We start from the raw sequence: 22,371 nt of genomic DNA on the forward strand, positions 1-22,371 counted from the left end.
CACACTTATTCCAGTAAGGCCACTACCAGGTAGGTGACCAAGCATGCAAATCTGTGAACCTGTGGGGTCATTCTTATTCAAGCCATTACATCCACTCTACCTGTAACAGGTATACCCTACTTTCTTATACCATTGTTGAGTTTTATTTTCTCTGTAACATATATTACTATTTAATATATATACCTTCTAAAGTATTCTTATCTGTCTGCTTTTATTAGGATGTAAGTTATAACTTAGATCTTTAACTGATCACATATGCATATGTCTTTGGGCCCACAACATATGTGGAAAGTAAATTCACTCACATCTATAATAATCTAACTTTGCTTCTACCAAAAATGTATTGTAAATGTAAATTCTCACAAGCATGAGAGTAGAACCAGCAGTGTCAAGAGAGTAAGTGCCAGTTTTGCATGATATGAACGGAATTTTGCTGAAACAAATCAAACTGCATATAAGCCTGTATTTAGCAATACTACAGAAAAGGGAAAACCCCTTTTCTTATTTGTGATGATGTGGTTTTTTTCCTTTCCTAACATAGGATGTCCAAAATGAAGCTTCACCCCAAAAGTATAATGTCTGGGATATGACAAATATTATATTTCTATTTTCCATAGAAAATGTTATTCTCATTTTCTTATGCCTTTCTCTTGACTGAATCTTGACAAACATAATTATTCAAAATGAAAAAAAAATACTCAAAATGAATTTTCAAAAAACTTGAACAGAAAACTATAAAAGCAATGATAATGGTGGTAGAAAGAGTCTTACTCTGGGAAGAGCTCACCATTTGGTTCTCCGGAACCAAATGTTGACCCATTGAAAACATACATACAAGTTACATTGTACATGTAGTGCTTATGGATAATAAGCACAATAATGAAGCAGCCATGATAAAAAAAAAAAGGCAAGGACAGGTATGTGGGAGGTCTTGAAGGATGGAAAATGAAGGTGAAAATTATGTATATTTCAAATTATAATTGTAAAAATAAAAAATAAATTTAAAAGTAAAAAATAAATGTGTTGTAGGACTAGGGAATATAATTCAGTGATAGACTGTTTAGCATACACAAGTCCCAAAATTCAATCCTCAGCATCATATACAGACAAGTAGTGTTATATACTGTCTTTAAAGTTGTATTTTAAATTTAAATTTTAAGATTTTTATAAATTGATTCCATTTTCAAATATTAGAAACTGTTTTTATATTGCCAAAAATTAAAAATGTAGAGCATTTCAAGTAACTATATAAGAAACTAGAATTCACTAATAACTGTATTTCCAAGCCTTAAAAATATCAGATAAGATTGTAAAAGAGTTCAAAAGCAGGCAACCAAGAATGTGTGGTCCTATCTAGAACACCCTCTGTGATACTTCTCCTTTCCTTTTCTCAACTATTACACAGCTCTGTTAGTAGACATTTACTACAAGTGATCCTAACTTACAGAAATGTAAATTGTATCCATATGCAATGCCATTGAATTTTGCTTTATAGTTAAACTGTCTGTAAATGTAGTTCTAAAATTCCTGATGGTTCCTCTGTGTATGTGTGCACCATTGTGCAATTACATGCATATGTATGTGTAATTCTCTTTTGAACCAGTTTGAAAATCTTATTGGTTCCCACATTAATACTTTAGATAAAATTTTAGGTACATATTTACTTTATGTCTATGAGTTATAAGTTTATCCTTTTTTGAAAAATTAACAGACAGTTTTCAGGGTTTTTTTCCATTTGATTTGTGTTTGATTTAACTCAGACACCCAACGCTTGAGTATTCAGAGAAACTGAAAATGACATGTATAATGTAAATAATACTCTTATTAAGTAGGGCTCTTAATAATACCAAAGTATTTGTTAATTGTTTACTTTATATGATCATGGAAGTTTTGATTAACAGTGCAGAATAAACCACTCACTGCTTAGATTCCAGACTTCAGGAAGCTTGGGTTTTACAGTGGAACGTACATGTGAATTCTTAGTCATTGCTACTGTTCAATACTGTACAGACATTGTTGTATATTTGTACAATTTCCATGTACCTGTCAAATGCTAGTTGAGCATTTTGAAGAATAAAAGTCAGTTTTTCTACTAACACTAGTGGCCAGTGCTTTAAAAAGTTAACCAATTAACCATGTGCTTTAATAGTATATTAGTTTCATTTTATGGATGAATAAATTTTATGACAGAACATTTTTGAAAATGAAAAATAAGTATCTTAAAATTCATATTTAATGAAAGTATTTATGTCTTTCTTTCAGAGGTGCTAGAAAAGTATATAATGTTCAATAGCTGAGGCATTGACTTTACTGATATCTGTCCTTGAGATTCACTTCTTAAAATTAATAATTCTTAATACTTCTTGTTCAAATGCTTGCTTAAATTAACCTTATTTGGTTTTTCAAGAGCTGTCAAAATCACAAAGGTATTAATCTACATTTTTGATTATACATCCAGACTAGCATCCAAACAGTAGGAACTGGTTACAGCACAATTATCCCTAACTCTCACATAGTATTCATTCTGAAACAACTTTTCTAAGTAAGGGTTTTACAAATATTGATTCATTTTCTTCATAAGAATCCTATAAGTATAAATGATTACTATAATCATTTTATATATGAAGAACCTAGAGATTGTGACTTAGACAGTGTTAATTGTATAATTGATAAAACCAAATTTTAAATCTAACCAGTTTGGCCTTATAGTATTACTCCTTAAACTGACTTTTAGGTTTTTTTTCTTTTCATTCCTTCATAACATAGTCCTGTTTTCTATAGTTCTCATTGCTAAGGAAAATAGCCAAAGACAAAAAAACAGGACTTGCTAGTCATTGCTCGATAGCTCAGTAGGTTGAAGTACTTTTTGACTTGAGTTCAATCCTCAGAACCTACATGATGGAAAAGGAGAACTCATGCTCATAAGGTATCCTTTGACCTCCACATGCATGTGGATATCACACACGCACGTGTACATACACATACCATAAATAAGTAAATTAAAAGTAATTATTAAAAAGGCAGTGAAAACCCAAGATGGTCTGATTAGAAATACAATGATTGCCCTTATTAATTTGAAGAAATGATCAACTACTAGTGTTCAGATAATTGAGATTTAAAGTTCTTTTGCTATGCTTATCATGTAACCTCAGACAAAGAGTAATATCTTCTTTTAACCACTAGAATGAAAACAAGTTACTTTACAAGATAGTTATCAACCTGATAAGTGTGTACAATGCCATAAATACTCAGAAATCCTTACTAGTCAAAAATTTTCATTTGGTGCCGTAATACATGAGATAATTAGAATTTTTCTCATACTGTGACCAAACGTAAAATTGTAAGTATAAGTCTCAGAAGATAAATAGATGCATCAATGCTTGCAGGATAACCATGAAGGTCTGAAAACAGATCTCAGAAGCTGTACAAAGCCTGACAGCAGAGCACAAGTGTCTAATTTCAGAACTCCTACAGCAAGATGGGAGGCAGTAACAGAAAAATCTCCAGATGCAAACAAGCTAACTAGCCTTGCACACATAGCAGCAAACAACAAGAGACCATGTCTCAAGTAAGATGGAAGCCAGAGACCAATACTTGAGGTTGTTCGCTGACCTCTGTATACACACTATGGCACATTTGTTCACATACATCAAGATTTAAATGAAGTAAACTTCTCGGAACACTTAATTTAAAATGTTGATAGCAAGGAGAGAACCATCTGAGATTTATAATTTCGGTAACTGAGATGAAATAGCTTAGAATAAAGCTGTGTCTAGGAAAGACAACTAAATTAGAAAAAGTACATGACTTAAGGAAGTATTCACCACTAATCAAGTCCATATTTCCTTAAGTTGTGTACTTTCTCTTATTCAACTTTTCTTTTTAAGGGTGTTCTATCTATGCTATAATATTATTCTTTTTAATAAAAGATAAAGAACTCATCAGATTATTTATAAGGAAACAAATAAGTTTCTGCTTTCTGTAGTAATTATAATTCACTGTACCATTTGTGTAGCCTGCAGCATGTCCAACTTCATTTAGAAGTTGATATTGAAAAATAATTCATTCAAACCCAGGATGTAAGCACATTCAATGGAATTTAAGGCAATAAAAAATTCTTACTGTATTGAGAAACTTACAAATGGTCCTTTGAAACATTTTACATCTGGAAAAAAAATTGTTTTTCCATCTAAAAATTATCTTTGGGCCTACAGCAACTTTGGTTACACATTGCTGATAGATTATATTGTTACTCTTCAAAGACATAGTTATGGATCCATGTGAGTTTGTGTGTGAGCACATACATGTTTGTGTTTGTATGTAAGTTCACCTGTGAGTGAATTTAAGTGTGATAAGTGTTAAATGAGTGTACCATTTAATTCATCAATTAAACTAGGAGGGAAAAATGTAGATATTTTTAGTTTTGAGGGATTTTTTTTTTGATTACTTAAGTTAATCTTTTTTTTTTTTTTTTAGTTTCTTATTAGAAATCTTAAAAGGGAAACTGGATACTTCAGTGACTCTGTGTGTGTGTGTGTGTGTGTGTGTGTGTGTACATCTACTTTTTAAGTATTCCTTTTATACAGTATCTGATAAAGACAAAGAATGGGGACTGCAAAGTTAGCTCACAGGTTAAGAGCACTTGGTGCTCATTGAGTGGTGTGCAGCTCCTACACCTGATGACTCACAACCAACTGTAACTGCACTCTAGGGGATCTACCCCTCTTCTGACTCTTGCACACACTGACTGTGCATATCCTCAAAAATACATATACACATAAATATTTTCTGAAGAATCTTTAAAGATAATGAAAATAGGAAAAGTTTCTTAGAGCCACAAAAACCTACAAATAAGAGGTTTAAAAAGTATTCATTCTAGCACAGGTTTTTTGCTTTCCTTCTGATATAATCTCTCTTGGTACTTTTGTGAAAGTATACAGAGATAATTGCAGAAAAATGTATTTAAAATAACAAAGAAGACCCGAAAAATGGAAATCTTAAAACATTTTAAAGCAAATGTAATATAATAATGCCTTTATAAATTCATTAAATAAACAATTGTGGAACCAGGTTTAGTAACTGCCATCGTTTGAAATTATGTTGACCATAAATGATATTTTAAGATACCACAAGATGAAGTAAGAATTTATATTGATATTTTGTGGTTTGTTGCCTAAGCTCAGAATGGAAGGAAACAATAACTATTTGGTTACTAGCTTTTAAGATATTTTAGAGTTCTTTAAGGATTTCATTGAGCTCACTGAAAACCCACAGAAGCATCTTAATTTTATAGATAAAGAAATTAAGGACCACAGAGAAGAGATAAGTTTACTAAAGATATCTGATACAAAACTATATAATCGTTGCACAACTAACCTGAAACTTTCATTCAACCATTTTATGAGCTTTAATTCAAAGAATAGCATAGTCTGTTGTCATTCGGGTCATGACATGATTTGTTAGAAATTGTTTTATTCTGATGCTTCAGTTTCTATCCACATACAACCTATAAACTATAAATCTGTATCCACATAGTAACTGATTTGTACTGCTTTTTTAAATTTTCTTTTCATATTTAGATACATTACTCTTATTAATTTTCATTTTGTGTATGAGAAAATTAAAATCTCCATATGATCAATGTCATATCCACTGTCAAAGGGCTAGGAAAAGGACATCACTAAACTTTAAATAATGTTTTTCTTTATTCTGCTGCCTCCCATGTCCTAAAGTAAACCAAAACTCTTTGTGTTCTTCAGTTGAATATATGTTGTAGTTCCATAAATCTGATTAAACACAAATAATCATTAGGCTCCATTAAGCCAAATCCTTGTGTCCTGGTTTATTCCAATAAAGCAAAAAGTGAATACAACTATTGAGAAAAACACAGTATTTTATCAGCACTCCATGTTTATGTAAGAACTGAGAAGGAAACAGGAATTAGGACTCTACTATAAAATTGTTAGCTTGATTGCTATTTAAGCCAAAACTTTCCTTTTTAATTCTGGGTAAGCTAACAAAGCGCACAATCTAAATCACTTTGCAAATGAGACTTATTTCCTTTTATTCTTAAAAGTTATTTTTATGTATAAATGCTTCTCAAAGAAGTTCATACTTCAGAGAGACATTACTCATGAGTATAATAATCAGAATGTAAAACACATAACATGTCAGAATTATCATTTCTGTTCTTCTAGTGACCTGACCATTTGAAATAATAGAACATCCTACTCTCTTAGAAACTAAGAAATCGGGCTGGAGAGATGGCTCAGTGGTTAAGAGCACTGACTGCTCTTACGAAGGTCCTGAGTTCAAATCCCAGCAACCACATGGTGGCTTACAACCATCCGTAATGAGATCTGATGCCCTCTTCTGGTGTGTCTGAAGACAGCTACAGTGTACTTACATATAACAATAAATAAATCTTTATAATAAAAAAAAAAGAAACTAAGAAATCTATCTTAATCTGACTGACACCCCAATACAGAGAACTCTTATTGTTGTATTGATACATGTCATTATTTGATTAGCCTCAATAGTAATGAATTCTCTAAATTCCTGAGACCATTTTGCAGGGCACTCAGAATCGACTTTTTTTTTCATATCAGAGTTAATAATTCTTTCAGGCCAAAAAAGTGAAAATGCCTTATAAACTGGTAATATAGTTTTATCTACTTCAGATATGATAATGATTGATCTTATGCTAGCAAAATAAAGTTCTGGTCTGCTGAGTTTGAGAAGAACAATAATTATTACTATGAACTAAACATTCAAACTTTGTAATTTGTTTACTTTACATATAAAGCACTGTATTTAACATTGTGGAAAATATTTTTAAAAATTGTCATGATCCTGTCCCTTTAAGAGTTTTAGTCTCTTTGACTATACTATTAATAATTTCAATATGAGGAACTATGTTAAATCCTATGATAAAGATTCAGAAGATACTTCAAGATTTTAGAAAAACCTAAGTCTAGATTGTGGTAATGACAAAACAATCATGTAAATTTATTAAAAATGATCAACTATATTTTAAATTACTGAATTTGGTAATTGCTCATAGATAAATTATATCAGCATTATTAACAATTTAAAGGAAGAAAATATCTGTGATTAAAGAATTTAGAAATTATTTTTCATAGCTGATGTAGTTTAATCTGAATCTTAAAGGATAAAGAGTTTGGACCAGAAGCTTGATCAAAGTGAAAAAGGCATTAAAACTAGTTCAGATTGTTAAAGGTCTGAATAGACGGCCTCCATTCTTACATGTAGCCATATGGATATGGCCCATCTAAAAACTTCTGGCCGATGCCTACTGAAAATCTTAAAACAGTATTGTTTGATGGAAGTTTTACTTGTAGTGTTTTGTTTTGCCTTTTGAAAGAAGGAGTCAAAACTAAGAACTTAATTCCATTCTGAGCTAGTGGGGGTACTTATGGAAAAGGGTATATAATTATAAAGTATGTCACACTGCCAGTGAATCTACTACCATTATAACTATCCATAGTCATTTCCCTCTTTAAATCTTCAAATTAGTGAAATATTCTTTATTTCCTTAAGCACTACAAAAACCTTTTATATTTCCTATAAGAAAACTAAGGTTATGGGAGAACCCACTACCTAAAATGCTAAAGCCATGCTACAGGTAAAGTCACGCTATTCTGGCCTGTTAAGAATAAAATAAACAGTATGGTATAGCTATATGATCTTTGAACAGTCACAAAACTGCTAACTAAATTCAGATGTCATCAGAAGTTTAAATTTGTCATATAAAAGGAAGAAACCAGATGAAGTTAAATAACAGCATTAATAATAGAAAGTCAAAGGGGGGCTGTGATTTTTTTTCTTATGAATTGATATGACCCTACTACTAACAAGAACAGCCAATTTTTAATATTTATTGAAAGAAATTTATAGGAAATTTAGTTTCTAAATAGATAAGCTTCTTTGTTTTTAACAATATTTAAAAAATTAAATTGTATCTTCCCAAACCAGATAACTTCTCAGATTATATAATTAAGCACATCATATTAAAATTTTAAATGATTTTCTTGATATTCATCAGAAAAATATCTTCTTCATTTTGACCCCACCTGACCAACTGCTTAGAATTTTTTTCCATTTGAACCATGTATTCTAGCATTTCTAGGAGAAAAAAACATGAATGAGCCCAGCGAGCAGCAAAATAGAAGTAGTTTTGTAAGGTTGGATTAGTGTTGACCTACAATCAAATATGGTCCTTATTATGTACCTAATATTGTTATGAACTTATCCTTAGCATGGGCTTGGTTTGATTTGTTTGAGTCCTCTCTTCTGCAAAATACAGAAGGAAAGAAATGTTTGTTATTTGCATTTATTTATACTAACTAGTTGTATACATCTGGCTTCCATTGGAGAGCCCCTGACATCACAGGGAACGGTGATCAAAATTCCACACTCTAGCTTCAAGCTGGGGGCTCGTAGCTATTGCAGCATTGAAAGGGAATCTTTTCCTGGCTTCTTTAAAATGAGCATGGTGATGGGATGGTTTAAGGGAAGAACACCTCTCAAATCACATGACCACTGCTGTGCTTCCGTGTGTCCTGCTTTTTTCATAACAGCTTGGCACTACATTCTTTCCCTGTATTGTTAGTGGACTTTTTTTTCTTTTTTGTATGTATGGGTGGGCTGGGGGCTGGGGACATAAATGAATGGTTTACATTATGCATGCATCTTTCACCATTAGAGTGATGTGCCTTCCCTTATGTATCACAAATTATTATCATATTTAACTTCTGTGTCTGTAGTGATTGAGCTGTATGTTTCTTCCTTTTTGGTGTATGTTATTATATGTTTTGACATTTACACCTTCAGTTGTTCATGTTACATTAAATGTAAGTTAAAATTTTCTCCCAAAAGAGTTAGCTTTTCATGTTGGGCTGGAAGAATCTTCATTTCTGTGTAGCAGTTCACATTATTATAACTTATGGCTTTCAATTGTACCTCCTCTAATGAAGAGATGACTTTAAACACTGTGCTATTCTTATTATGACCTAAGCATGAGGTAAGTAATTTATGTCTCTAAAGACTGTGGCTGCTTGTAAACATTTTCTCAGCTTTTTAAAAACATTTTTATTTTTGTTCCTTACCATTTATTATGTGTTGTCCTTCCTTTGTTTCTGTGTCATATCTTAAGATTTCTTAACAAGCTATGTGATCTTAAGCAAAACTCCTATTTTACTGTAAACACATGTCTAAGTAAATTATTTGATGTCTCAAGTAATTTTGATTAGTACGTGAAAACCTGTGTGCTCAGTGGTCTCATTTCTCTGTTATTTCCTCCACTGACTCCAATAAAATGCAGTTACTACATTGTTTTCATTCTGATTCCTGTGGGAGGGAGAATCATCTGTGCTATAAAATCAGTCAGTTATTAATTGCAGCAAATAACATGGCCAAACAGGATAAAGTAATGGGGATTCTAATAGTATACCTTTCATTGAATGTCTCATTTTCTTCCCTTAGGAATTTAATGTAATCCCATAATCTCAGGTTATTTAATTTTTCATGTTCACCTTTTCTCACTGCTTAAAACAAGTAACAAAATAAAATGAAATAAAACTTGATACTTTTAACTTATCCTTTAAAAGTAAATTCCATGATCTATGTTAATGTTAAAACCTTTATATTGAGATTTTTATAAAAATAAATGAATGAATACTATAAATATGATATTATCTATGTAGCACAAAGTAATTCAGTACATAGATTATCAGTAAAGTTTTGAAAATTACTTATCTTGGCTTGTTTAGATAGACATATTTAAACGTACTAAGTAAAGAAAGTCTTATAATCACTGGTTTTAAAAATAATTTCTCTCAAATCTGGTTCAACAGCCAATGTAACATAAGTGGGAAACAGTGTTTGCTGTACTTTTGGCAATCTGCACACTTTTATAAAGGCTCCTATTTCAGAGAACTGAATCTTTAATTCTCCAAATCTCTCCTCTAAAGGTATTTGAAATAGGTGGTTCCAAACTGAGGTATTAAAAAAAAAAGTGGGTTTCTCTATCTGTATTATAAACAATTGTGGGGAGGTATTAATCTTTAAGCCTCATAGAGAAGCAGGAGGGATGTTTTCATTTGCTTTGTTTTGGTTACAAAATACCAGGGAGTCCTTTACTAAACATTTGCATTATATACATTACTTAACGTATATAATAGATATTATGTAAATTTGTTAGAATATTTTGAGACAATTTGAACTACTCATCTGAACTGCACTGTTCATTGTAAATTTCTTGTTTCTATCCATACACTAGCTCCACTCTAGATTGGAAGGGCTTAAAGATGAACTCTGGAGGAATAGAGGCTACGACTTAAGAGTAACTATTACTGACCAAAGGAGCTACTTTCCACTCGCAAACATTGCTTTGCGCGATGGGCTTGGCTCCGTCACATCTTGTTTCACATCTTGTTGAAGACTTTCTTGACTTCCATTTGACTTCTATGGGCTGTTTTTGTCTTTCAACATTTTCCTCTTTCTTTTCCCTCTTTCTCCCAGATTTTCTTCCCATGCTTTTAGCATTCTCTTGTGTTCTTTGATTCACTTTTTCAAATGTAGTTTCTCTATTAAGCTTGTCTATTAATTCCTCTGTTGGTGTGTGTTTCTCTCCCTGTTAAGACTGTAGAGGTAGAGATACACTTGTCTTCATTTCATGGTATGCAAATTGCTCATTTATTTTGCAGAAAGTTCATTAGTTACACTTACCTCTTTGATATGAATTTTAAGACAAAATATTAGAACATTCTCCATTTATACACTGTCCCCTGTGATAAGCCCATGCTTTCTTTTTTTTAACCTCCATATTTACTTCTTCATTCTCTCTCTGATTTTTCTTTTTTTTTTTAATCATGTTTTCTTCTGTGTCTTATTTTCTTTAAGTCATGAATTTCTTTCTCATTGGGTCCACAGTTGTTCTCCAGTAAGACTTATAAGTAAACACTATAACCATTTTCTTATTCTGGATGAGTGTCTTTGTACCATATACCTGAAACTATTACAACAGTGTGGGCCAAAAGAGAATAGCTAATATTTATAGTGGCTTGTTTGTTTTGCCATGTGTGTATGTGTGTTTATATGTGTGTGTTTATGTGTGTGTGGTATGTGTGTGTGTTTAGATTTATTTGCTTTGGTTTTGTTTTCCCTTGTCTGCTCATGGCATTTTATTCTTTCTTTCTTTAAGCATTCATAAATAGTTTGTTTGGTTTTTTTCAGGGAAGGACAGTCATAACCTACCCTAAGTTACAACATTCCTTTCATACACTTATTCATATATAATTAAACTGTGTTAAGCTATAGAAAGTTCTTTGTTGTCTATATATCCATCTGGGGCAAGCTGCTGTGGAGTGGGAGGAAGAGGTGTGGGCCCTGAATAAAGTTATATCTAAAATCATAAGTTACCATTCAACATGCCATTCAATACAGCCATTGGGTGAACTTCAAAAGAAATGTTTCACTTTAAATTTTTCAATCAGAACTTAAAGGGCCCCTAATTGACAAACCATATATACACCTAAAAATGGTTAATGAATTAAATTTAACTCATTTCCAATAGAAACATCTTTCATAGCCAGTATTATTAAGTTATAATAACAGTTATTACAAAAGTTAATGATCATCAAAGGTAAATGTGACAAATAAGAATTTTTCTATATCCCTTGTTAACATATATTTAAATAAAAATCACTACAATAGAATATGTGATTTTAACTTAACTTAGATTTCATTGTTATTCTAGTCAAGACATATGCAGAATACCTTAAGATTATAGAGATTCATAACTGAATATGTAGTGTTGAATTTATTCCATTATATAGTCATCCTTCAGCATCCATACCAACTTCATTTCATTTCAAGTCCTCTTTAGGTATCCAAATCCCAAATATTCAACTCTCATGTAGATAAAATGTCATATATTACTTACAACCTGAGTACATCCACTCATACTTTATATCATAGTCTCTAGTTTAGTAGGCAAGTGCTCTACCATTGAGCCACATCTGCAACACTCATCTCTACTTCATAATTTAATGCAATATGAATGCTATGTAAATAATTCTTATATTGTATTCCATAAGGAATAAGGACAAGGGAATAAAGATCACATATACAGAACAGATAGAGGCAGTAGTGCTGGTGTTTTGTGTTATTGGTTTTCTTCCTGTCTTCCTCCTCCTTTTTTCTTTTCTAATCCACAGTGTATTGAATCTGCAGCTATGAAACCCACAGATATGGAGGGCCACCTGGGCTGATCTCAAATTCACATAAATTGGTTTGGGTCTTATCTTTGTCCAGTTTATAATATTTTACCTGAAATATTTTTTCTGGAACTCAATCTTTTATAAATAAAAAATGAATTAAATATATCTGGAAAATATAATGAACTTTTACTAACATGTTGTGATAGCCAAGATAAATAAAAACCTTTTCTCCTAGACCTCAGGAGCTTGCCCATTAAGCATACTTATCTGGCTGTCCATGTTATAAGCCCTAAATTACTGAGTTTGTGCTCTTTCTGCAGGTCCAGTCCAGGTGCAGCAGCAAGGAGAACATTCTAAGAGCCAGTAAGTAGTCATGATTTCAGGTAGGCTTCCAAAATATATAAATTGTGGCTCAACTGAATATAGAACTAAAGACTGGCATTTTAATGAAAAAAATTAAAATAAGCAATGATAAAAATTTCTATAAAGAATATGTATTTTATAAAGTTTTCTATCTGAATTTTTGTTAACAACAATATAAATAAATGTTTTGCTGAATCTAATATTTTGAAAGCTGAACGGAATTTGATACATTCAAATTAAGATAGATAGATAGATAGATAGATAGATAGATAGATAGATAGATAGATAGATAGAGTGCCTCTGTGACACTAAGGTGAGGAACCTGCCCCTTTTTATAGTCTTATTTACAAAAATAATTTAAAAGCAGACTACATGAAAATAATTCTACTATAAATCCATTAAAGCAGAAGACAGAGATTGAGAGATAAAAAAGCAAGCTGAGCATGTGTGGTTACAGTCCTAGCCCTTGAAGATGAAGCAGGAAGAGCTAAGTGTTTTGCCAGTCTGTGTTACATCATAAAACTATTTCTCAAAAAGGGCTTGGAAATGGTTGGATAGTAATAATTTTGTAAATAATTATTTGAAAGGGTTTTCATCTTCACATACAAAATGTTACAGAACATTGTTCCCTGGCCCAAAAATGAAAAATCTGTACGACTTAAGTAGAAAGTCCCTGAACTTTATTCATTATTTTATAAAAAAAAAAAAAAAAAAAAAAAAAGAAAGAAAGAAACTATGAGGCCAGGCAGTCGGTGGAAGACACCTTTAATTCCAACTCAGGAGGCAGATGGAAATCCACTCAGGTGGATTTCTGTGAGAGCTCCAGACCAGCCTTGTCTAGAGAGTGAGTTCCAGGACAGCCAAGGCTACATGAAAAACAAACAAACAAACAAAAAAACAAACAAAAAAACCCTGTCTCAAAGAATGAAGAGAAAAAGAAGAAAGAACTAATGAGTAGGTTATGTTATTCTACTATGCTTATCGTGAAGTCCTATTGAAAGATTTTCCATTAAAGCTTTGGGGGCATCCAGAGAAGAATGCTGTATAGATGGTACTTGTATCTTCTTTTTTTCTCTCTTAATAATTTAATGACAGCATCTATTCTTCTTCCTAATGATTTTCAGTAGATGTCCAGGGAGAGCAGCATGAAACAGGTCTACTAGACACCCACGCTAATGGGAGTTTTAGTAAATGAGATGATTTATATTCCAATAGAATGTAATAAGTATTATTTAGCAATCTAAGTGTACTTGGAGGGCTGAAAAGATACCTCAGTGGGTAAGAGGACTTGCTGTGAAATCCTGAAGACCTAGTTCAGATATTCAACAATCATGTTAACAAGAGAAGAAAGAGTGAGCCAGGCTAGCCAAGAGGAGTCAGGGAGTGATGGTATGCACTAGGTTCACAGACAGAATCTGTCTCAAGAAAAAAAGTAGAGAGAATATTAAAGCAAGACACCCCAAACTATCAATGGCCTCTTTGTACACAATGGATGTACACACTACCACACACATGTATACCACCTCACATACACAATGCCATAATTGCTCACAGGTAATGATAGTACTAGAAAAACTGAAGCAGAAAATTTAAAGAGTTAGATATCATACTAGTGTATAGAATTTGAAAGGGGGAAGTGGGATGTATTTGAGAACTTCAAATAAATTAGTGTGTGTGTGTGTGTGTGTGTGTGTGTGTGTGTGTGTGTGTGTATATAAACATTTTCTATCTCTGTTATTAATCTGTTTACTTTGCTCAAAGTATTTTGTTTGATTGTGATCTTTAGAGAATACTATTAAAAAATAAATTAAGACTGGATTGTAGCTTGGTGGTATAATGTTCCCCTCATGTTCATGAGGACCTGAGTTCAATCTCCAGCATTATACAATACATTAATAAATTCAAGCAGACATGTGTAGATTTCATACCTTCATAACTCTCAACAATATGTGACTTTGAGAGAGACTTTTATGTAATGAGATATAAAGTCTTATAAACACTAGGCCTAACTTTGAGAAACCTATGGGTCAGGCGTGATAATTAACTATTCACTAAAATAAAGCAAGATAAATAAATTACAATTCATGATGAAAAGTTCATAATTACTACAAATTTTCAATTCTGATCACTGGGAATAATTATTACGATTAGATCAAAAAGTTGCTTTAGAGGACAAATTCCCTTGAACTTTTATTTTCCTGTTTACCATAGACTTTTGTGTTACTTGATAATCAGTTTGGATAGAAATCATAGTAACCCAAGTGTTCTTTATTGTCTTGGATAAAATAGTTTTATGGATGAGCTTTGCAGCTCTTTAGATCCATATGCAGCACAACCTACATCATAACTTCATCAGTTTGTGTTTTCTGTAAGTTTATGTTCTTTCATCTTAATACCATGCTAATTAACACCTAACAGTACCCATGACCTCACCTGTTCGTTCTCTGTTCTTTCTCTAGTTCATTTTTCATTATGAGGTGTTGGGGGGGGGGGGAGGAAGGAAGGGAGGAGGATGCCAAAAGACTGTTCACAGAAGTCAGTTATCTTGTTCCATTATGTCAGACCAAGGATCAGGCTCAGGTCATAAGTCTTGACCCCAAGACCTTTACCCATGAGTCATCTTGGTGGCCTGTTTCTCTGAACTTAACTACAATATTCCTATTCCTTATTTAGACAGTTCTTATCTCCTTAATCTTATTTACCATGTAGTATCATATTACAGTTGTATAAAAGTTATTAATGGTTACTCATTCTCTCAATACTAAACACTGCCTCTATTCATTTTACATCTTCTTGCATATACAACCTACCATTGAGTATAAAAAACACCTACCTTTTGTTAGGATTCTGTGACACCTCTGAGTTTCCCTTAGGAGGATAACTAATCCTTCTTGTATACTCCTCATCAATTGTAAATTAAGAAAATGCTTCCATAGATTTGCTTACAACCCAATCTGATGGCATTTTTCAATTTCCTCAGATGGCTCTAGCTTGTGTCAAGCTTAACAAAAACTGACAAAGCAGCATTCTTAGTCCATTTGTTCTGCTATACTAAAATGCCAGTTAGAACAGAGATAAGTCCTATAGTCTCACTCTCAGCTCCACGTATTACTAAGTGGATTAACAAGCTACCTGTGTGACCCTCCTATCACAAAGATCCTCTTTCCCCCAACCCCTGCCTTCTCTGGCCACCCTCTACCCCATTCACATATAACATAAGTAAAAGCATAGAAATAGACTGCTGTCTCATAGTATGGGACCTCCTCTCTCCCCTAGAAATCACTAAGAGTAGACATGTAACTCTATCTGATAAGACTGAAGCCTCTTATACTTGGGAATCCCGCCCCACTATGCTTTTTTATCTGCCATAGGTGTCAATAAAATTCCTGAAAGAAAATTTGCCTCAGAGTCTCTCTCCAACCTAACCTCCTCCCACTTCTCTTCCTAAAAGTCCAACAACCATACACTATATAATTTACAAAAAGGGATAATTTACTTACTGCATTTTGGGAAATGGAAAATTTCAAAATGAAGCTGTGAGCAGATTTCGTGTCCAGTGAGTACTTAGCCTCTGCCCATTGCCATGATGAACACTGCCTTCACTGTAGCCTCATGCAGCAGAGCTCACCTCACACACTTAGCACTAATCCTGTCTATCATGAGCTTGATCACCCAATGGCCTATTTACTTCCCAAAATACCCACCTTGTTATTACTGTTACATTGGTAATTAAAGTTTAATGTGGATTGTATAAGACACACAGACATTCAAATCAAAGCAATAGTGGTGAATAAATCTTGGTAAAAGTTTTGCAACATTCATTTGATGTTATTCAGTGCAATTAAATAGCCAATGATACAAATTACATGCACATTTCTATTGGGATTTCCTTTTCATTTCTGGAGTAAATCAGTGGCATCCTGTGACAACTGCTTTGAAATGTTCTTAAACCAAATATTTAGTCTATTTGGATTTTATACATTTTAGTGAGTGTTACCTATCTGGTGCTTACTATAGCCTCCTTAATATCCCCTTTCGTTTGGTACCTTTTGTAATAATGACCACTTCATTCAGGAGCAAGGGTGCTCTTAATTGGATGATGGGGTTTTTTTGCATATATGTAAGATTCAAAACCTTATTTCTAAAGCATTCCAAGATCATAAACTAATCCCAAAGCATAATGTCAATGCATTTATTAAATTAAATGGCTGATCTTACTGACAAACTAGAGTGCACTCAGTAACTTTTGCTATCTGGATAGATTTTGCCTCTGACAAAGCATCTTATTTTAGGGGTACAATTTGTGATACTTAAAACGGACCCAGAGAACAACAATATGAAACTGTGTCTCTAGTTGCATATATAGCAGAGAATGGCCTAGTCAGCCATCGATGGGAGGAGAGGCCCTTGGTATTATGAAGATCATATGCCCCAGTACAGGGGAATGTCAGGACCAGGAAGAGGGAGTGGGTGGGTTGGGAAGCAGGGCGGCGGGAGGGTATAGGGGACTTTCGCATTTGAAATATGAATGGGAAAAAAAGGGGATGGAAAGGCATAAAGAAACAAATTCTGGGTAGCTAACTATAACACAAGGAATAAAGAAAGATACACTACAAACAACATGCTATAGAAGATACAGTGAATTCTGCCAGAAGAGTCTACAGTGGTGGCATGATACTTATAATTTTGAACTGTCTCTCTGTGAAAAGTTCCCATGTACCTGTCAGTCTCTCCATTAATTAATGACCTGTGGCTTCAGGCTTCTGACATTGCCATAAAAGGTTGTGGTCAACAAATATGATGGACCATATTAGTTGTTGTTCTGTAATGTATAAAACCAGTGGTCACATGTTGAGCATGTCTAGTGTTGGCGACCCTCCCGCCAGCAGGAAAGACGCCGCACAACAGGATTCTTCTGCACACGTTTATTGGGAGCTTGATTGCTGAGGCAAAAAGACCCTGAGCCCGAAAACTGGTGCTGCTTATATATGCTAGGGTAGGCGTGGAGCCTCCTGATTGGATATGCCATCAGAACCTCATTAACATGCTCCGGGGCGAGCAGTGACTCAGCGGATACCTGAATGCACATGCGCACATTGCCTGTTTATTAAGAAAGTACGCAGGAAGTCAGTGCCATCTTGTAATTGCGAATTACCTGGCTTCCCACATCTCCCCCTTTTATATTTATTATGGCCTAATCCAACGATCTAGCCATTAACTTCCTCAGCTAACTGCGATCGAGAAAGATATAGTTAATAAAACACGACCACCCTTTCGCGTGCAATGAGCCAAACTCTGCGAAGTGCAAGGGCTGGTCATGAAGGCAAATCTCACTCATCCCAGTGCAATGGGTTTACTTCCCTTGGGGTGCAAGAGCTGAGATTGTGAATGCTAATATTTTCGCAGCATAGCAAGCCACACTTCTGGGGAGTTTCCTTGTTCAATTGCCAACAGTGCTTGGGTAAGGACCATTTTGTCACATTTATGTTGAGATCTGACTTTGCACACCAAAAACAGAGCAAAAACACCACTCCACAGCATATAATAGCTCCAATTGTAAAAACTCCCACCCACTCCTTAAAGTAAGAGAATGCAGAGCTAAGCAAAGAAGTAAAATCGCCTAGGGAAATAGGGTCAATACGGGTTTCATTCAGATTCAGGATTTGGATCTTCAACTGCTGCTGCATCTGGTCCAAATCTTTAGTCCAATTTCCTTGTAAATAAGCAGAAATGTTAGCACTAAGCTTAAAGGAAGCATTATCAAATTTTAATGGGGTAAAACAAATATGCGATGTTGACAACACACAGCTTAATTGGACCATGTCTGTCAGCTGTCCTAAATGTGTCTGTAACAAATCAACTCTCTGATTCACAAGTAATATCCCTGATGCCAAGTGTGCGTCTACTCTTTGAATAGTTTCTAAAGCCTCACAAGTTTTTTCAACCACTTGATTGACCGTATGGGCTGTGGTCACTTGATTAGCCATTGCAACACCTGCTGTGACAGCTGCGGCTGCCGAGGCAACGATGGTCTAATATGCTATATAAAAAAATGGTTGAGTGCGACTTAATATACAGTGCTGTACTTGTGCCAAAAGTTCCGCCACAGGACTAGATGATTTAAACAATCCTGCAGTCTCTAACTGAGAAACTGCATTAACCACATATTGGGAATCAGAAATTATGTTTATAGAAGTGGAAAATCTTCTAAATACTTCTAATACAACCATGCATTCAACTAACTGGGGGGCATTAGGCAGAAACTGGAGTGTGACTGGTTGTTCATTGATTATGTAACATCCCAGACCCGTCTTAGATCCATCTGTATAAACATCTAAAGCGCCCAGAATGGATTTAGAAGCTGTAATTTTTGGGAATATGAGAGGATGAGTTATTGCAAACTGCAACAGTGGATGCTTAGGAAGATGATTATCAATCGTCCCAGGGAAAGTGCCTCGGAGTACTGCCCACTCATTCAGAGTACCGCACAGTACTTGTATCTGAGCCACAGTATAAGGGACAATAATACTCTCTGGTAACACTCCAAAGTGGACATTGGCAGCCTGAATGCCCTTCTGTGCCATTTCAGCTACCACAGTAGGGTAATGCTCTATAGTCTTACTAGGAGATGCATGTGGATATATCCACAACAAGGGACCATCTTGCCATAGCACAGCAGTAGGAAGATGTATAGTCTGCAAAATGCATAATTAGAAAGATTTCTGATCATCCAATCAGGTTAACTGGGCCTGTTGGATGGCTTGTTCTACCTTTTGTAACGCCTCAACCACTTCAGGAGTTAATTGGCGAGGAGAGGTAATGCGTGCATCCCCCTCTAGTATGTTAAACAGTGGTCTCAATTCTGATGTTAGGATTTTTAAATAAGGTCTAATCCAGTTTATATCTCCTAATAATTTTTGGAAATCATTAAGTGTTTTTAGGTTATCTTTTCTTATGCTGATCTTTTGTGGAGTAACTGTATCTAAGGTAATGGTAGCCCCCTACAAACTGGCTCACACTTGATTGTTGTACCTTTTCAGGGCAATAAATAGTCCTTTACTTTGTAATACTTTCACCAGGGTGCTGTAGGCCACATGTAATACCTCGTCCTTTGGTGCGCATATTAAGAGATCATCCATATAGTGACACAATTTTAATGATGGAAACGCATCTCTGACCGGTTGTAAAGCATTACCTACAAATAATTGACACATGGTAGGACTGTTTGCTGTGGCCTGTGGCAATACTTTCCATTGAAATCTTTTATCCGGTTCCATGTGATTTATAGAAGGTAAAGTAAATGCAAATCTAAGTCTATCCCTTTTATTCAGGGGAAGAGAAAAGAAGCAATCTTTTATATCGACCACTATAACCTTCCAACCTTTAGGCATAGCTGATAATAAGGGGAGACCCCTTTATACGGGGCCCATGACCTGCATTTGTGAATTGATGGCTCTTAAATCATGGAGCAATCTCCATTTTCCTGATTTCTTTTTTATAACAAATATGGGAGTATTCCAAGGAGAGTAGGTTCTAAATGTCCCAATTTAAGCTGTTCTTCTACTAAGGCTTGTGCAGCCTTAAGTTTCTCAGAGGGGAGAGGCCACTGAAGTACCCACACTGCGTCCTCTGTACGCCATGGAATGGGTAAAGGTTCCTCGGCGGCCCTTAGGAAAAACCCAGCCCCTTGGTGTCTAACTTTTCCACCACTTCAACTGGTAAAGTTCTTCTTTGTAACTTTCTACCTAGTCCCAATCCTGGTACAAATCCCATCTTGCTCATCATCTTTTGACTATTTTTTGAGTAATCATTGGTTAATATAAAATGCATAGCTGACAACACATCTCTTCCCCACAAATTAACCGGCAATGGTAACACATAAGGTTGAAAATTCCCTACCCTTCCATCTTTATCTCTCCATCTCAAGGTTTTACCACTTATAGCTGGGGCAGATTCATATCCCAGTCCTTGTAAAGTATGAGATGATTGATTTATGGGCCAAGAAGAGGGCCACCAGGAGCTAGAAATTATGCTTTTATCGGCCACAGTATCTAACAACCCCTGGAATTTCTTTCCCTCAATTGTTAATTGCATAGTAGGCCGGCTGTCCAAATCTAGAAAGATGTATGCAAATGATGAGCCTGTAGAACCAAACCCTCTATCTTTGTGTTCCTTTTGTTGACTTGGGAAATCATTATGTAAACTAGGAAGAACCAATAACTGGGCAATATGGTCTCCAGGAGAAATAGAGACAATGCCGCGGGGTACAGAGCACACGATTTTTACTACTCCCTCAAAATCTGGATCTATAACACCAGGATGAATAATAAGTCCCCTCAAGTTAGATGATGATCTACCCAACAATAAACCTACCAAATTCTTAGGCAGAGGACCTTTAAAATCTGAGGGAATTGGTTGGCACCCCATTTGCGGTGTTCAGAACTACTCTGGTGGTGGCACAGATGTCCAAGCCTGCTGAACCCGAAGTGGCTCTCCTTGGTTCTTGGGTGGTCGCATGGATACCGTGGTCTGAAGTGCCCCATACATTTGCGGGCCCTGGGGACGTGGAGCCCTCACTCTGTTTTTTGATTGGTGGGTATCATTTTGAGGAATGGGTCTGCCTTTTATGTCCTTGACTGACCTGCACTCGTTTGCCCAATGCTTGCCTTTACCACACTTTGGACACATGTCTGGTATTTTTCTTACTATTTTGACTCCTCTGCCTTTAAAACAATTCCTTTGAATATGTCCCTTTTGTCCACAGTTATAGCATCTGACCTCTCTCAAATTTTGAGCTGATAACACAGCTGCTGCTAGACCTGCATTAGTCAATGGTCCACCAATTTCTCTGCATGCTTTCATCCATGCCTGTAATCCTTTCCCTTTCCAAGGAGCTATAGCATTTCTGCACTCCTTGGTGCATTGCTCTTGGACCAACTGTTCTACCAAAGGCATAGCTGCCTCGGAATCACCAAAAATTCTCCCAGCCGCTTCCATCATTCGTGCTACAAAGTCAGAAAAAGGCTCTGTGGGGCCTTGCACAATTTTTGTCAGATTTCCTGATACTTCCCCTCTGTTGGGCAGACTTTTCCAAGCTTGAACTGCTAGCCTATTAATTTGCTCATACACCTGTAATGAATATACTGTTTGATTGTTTGCCTATTGTCCTTGTCCAGTAAGCATATCAAAATTCCATGCTGGCTGTCTAGCTGTCACATTTGCACGAGCTTGACTAGCACACAGGTCATGCCATATGGACTTCCAATCTAAATATTGCCCCATGCTCAGGCTTGTCTTCACTGTGCTCATCCAGTCAGAAGGAGTCATAGCTGTATAGGCCAATCTCTCTACCTGAGACTGTGTAAAGGAAGCGTTGACTCCATAAGCTTTGACTGACTCCACTAAATCTTTTAATACTTTATGTCCTAAAGGTTCATAGTATCTGACTTGGTTTTGATCTTCAAAAACAGGAAACATCTGTCTCATTTTTCTCAATACTGCAGGCAGGCAGAAGGAGTGGCTTACGACAGACTCCCCTTTTCCCATATAAGGTGGAGGAGCAAGAGGGGCACTAGGTCTAGCCCCTAAAGGGCCATACCGATAAGCCGCAGCGGCCTCCTCTAGTTCCCCTTCCTCCCCCGCAGATAGGGAAGAGTCCTCTGAACTGGATAGTTCCAACAACTCCAGGTCTGATATAGTGGGATAGAGCAGCTTAGGACCCACCCTTTCCTTATTAGGATCCTTTTGATTTTCTTTCTTTTCTATT

General features: G+C 35.2%; 1 protein-coding gene across 11 annotated transcripts in view; it reads left to right on the forward strand.

Moving 5' to 3' along the window:
• Positions 1-22,371, forward strand: part of Gphn (gephyrin) — a 418,076-nt gene that overhangs the window by 293,144 nt on the left and 102,561 nt on the right. For 8 of the 11 annotated variants that reach the window (XM_021201556.2, XM_021201558.2, XM_021201555.2 and 5 more), the window contains one exon: positions 12,563-12,605. In XM_021201556.2, coding sequence (XP_021057215.1) covers positions 12,563-12,605 — 43 coding nt within the window. Of the gene's footprint in view, positions 1-10,300; positions 10,364-12,562; positions 12,606-22,371 lie in introns of all 11 variants that reach the window. The other 3 variants (XM_029541198.1, XM_029541202.1, XM_029541200.1) reach the window with 1 other exon arrangement.

This window comes from Mus pahari, chromosome 7 (genome assembly GCF_900095145.1).
Source record: "Mus pahari chromosome 7, PAHARI_EIJ_v1.1, whole genome shotgun sequence".
Classification (NCBI taxonomy): Eukaryota; Metazoa; Chordata; class Mammalia; order Rodentia; family Muridae; genus Mus; species Mus pahari.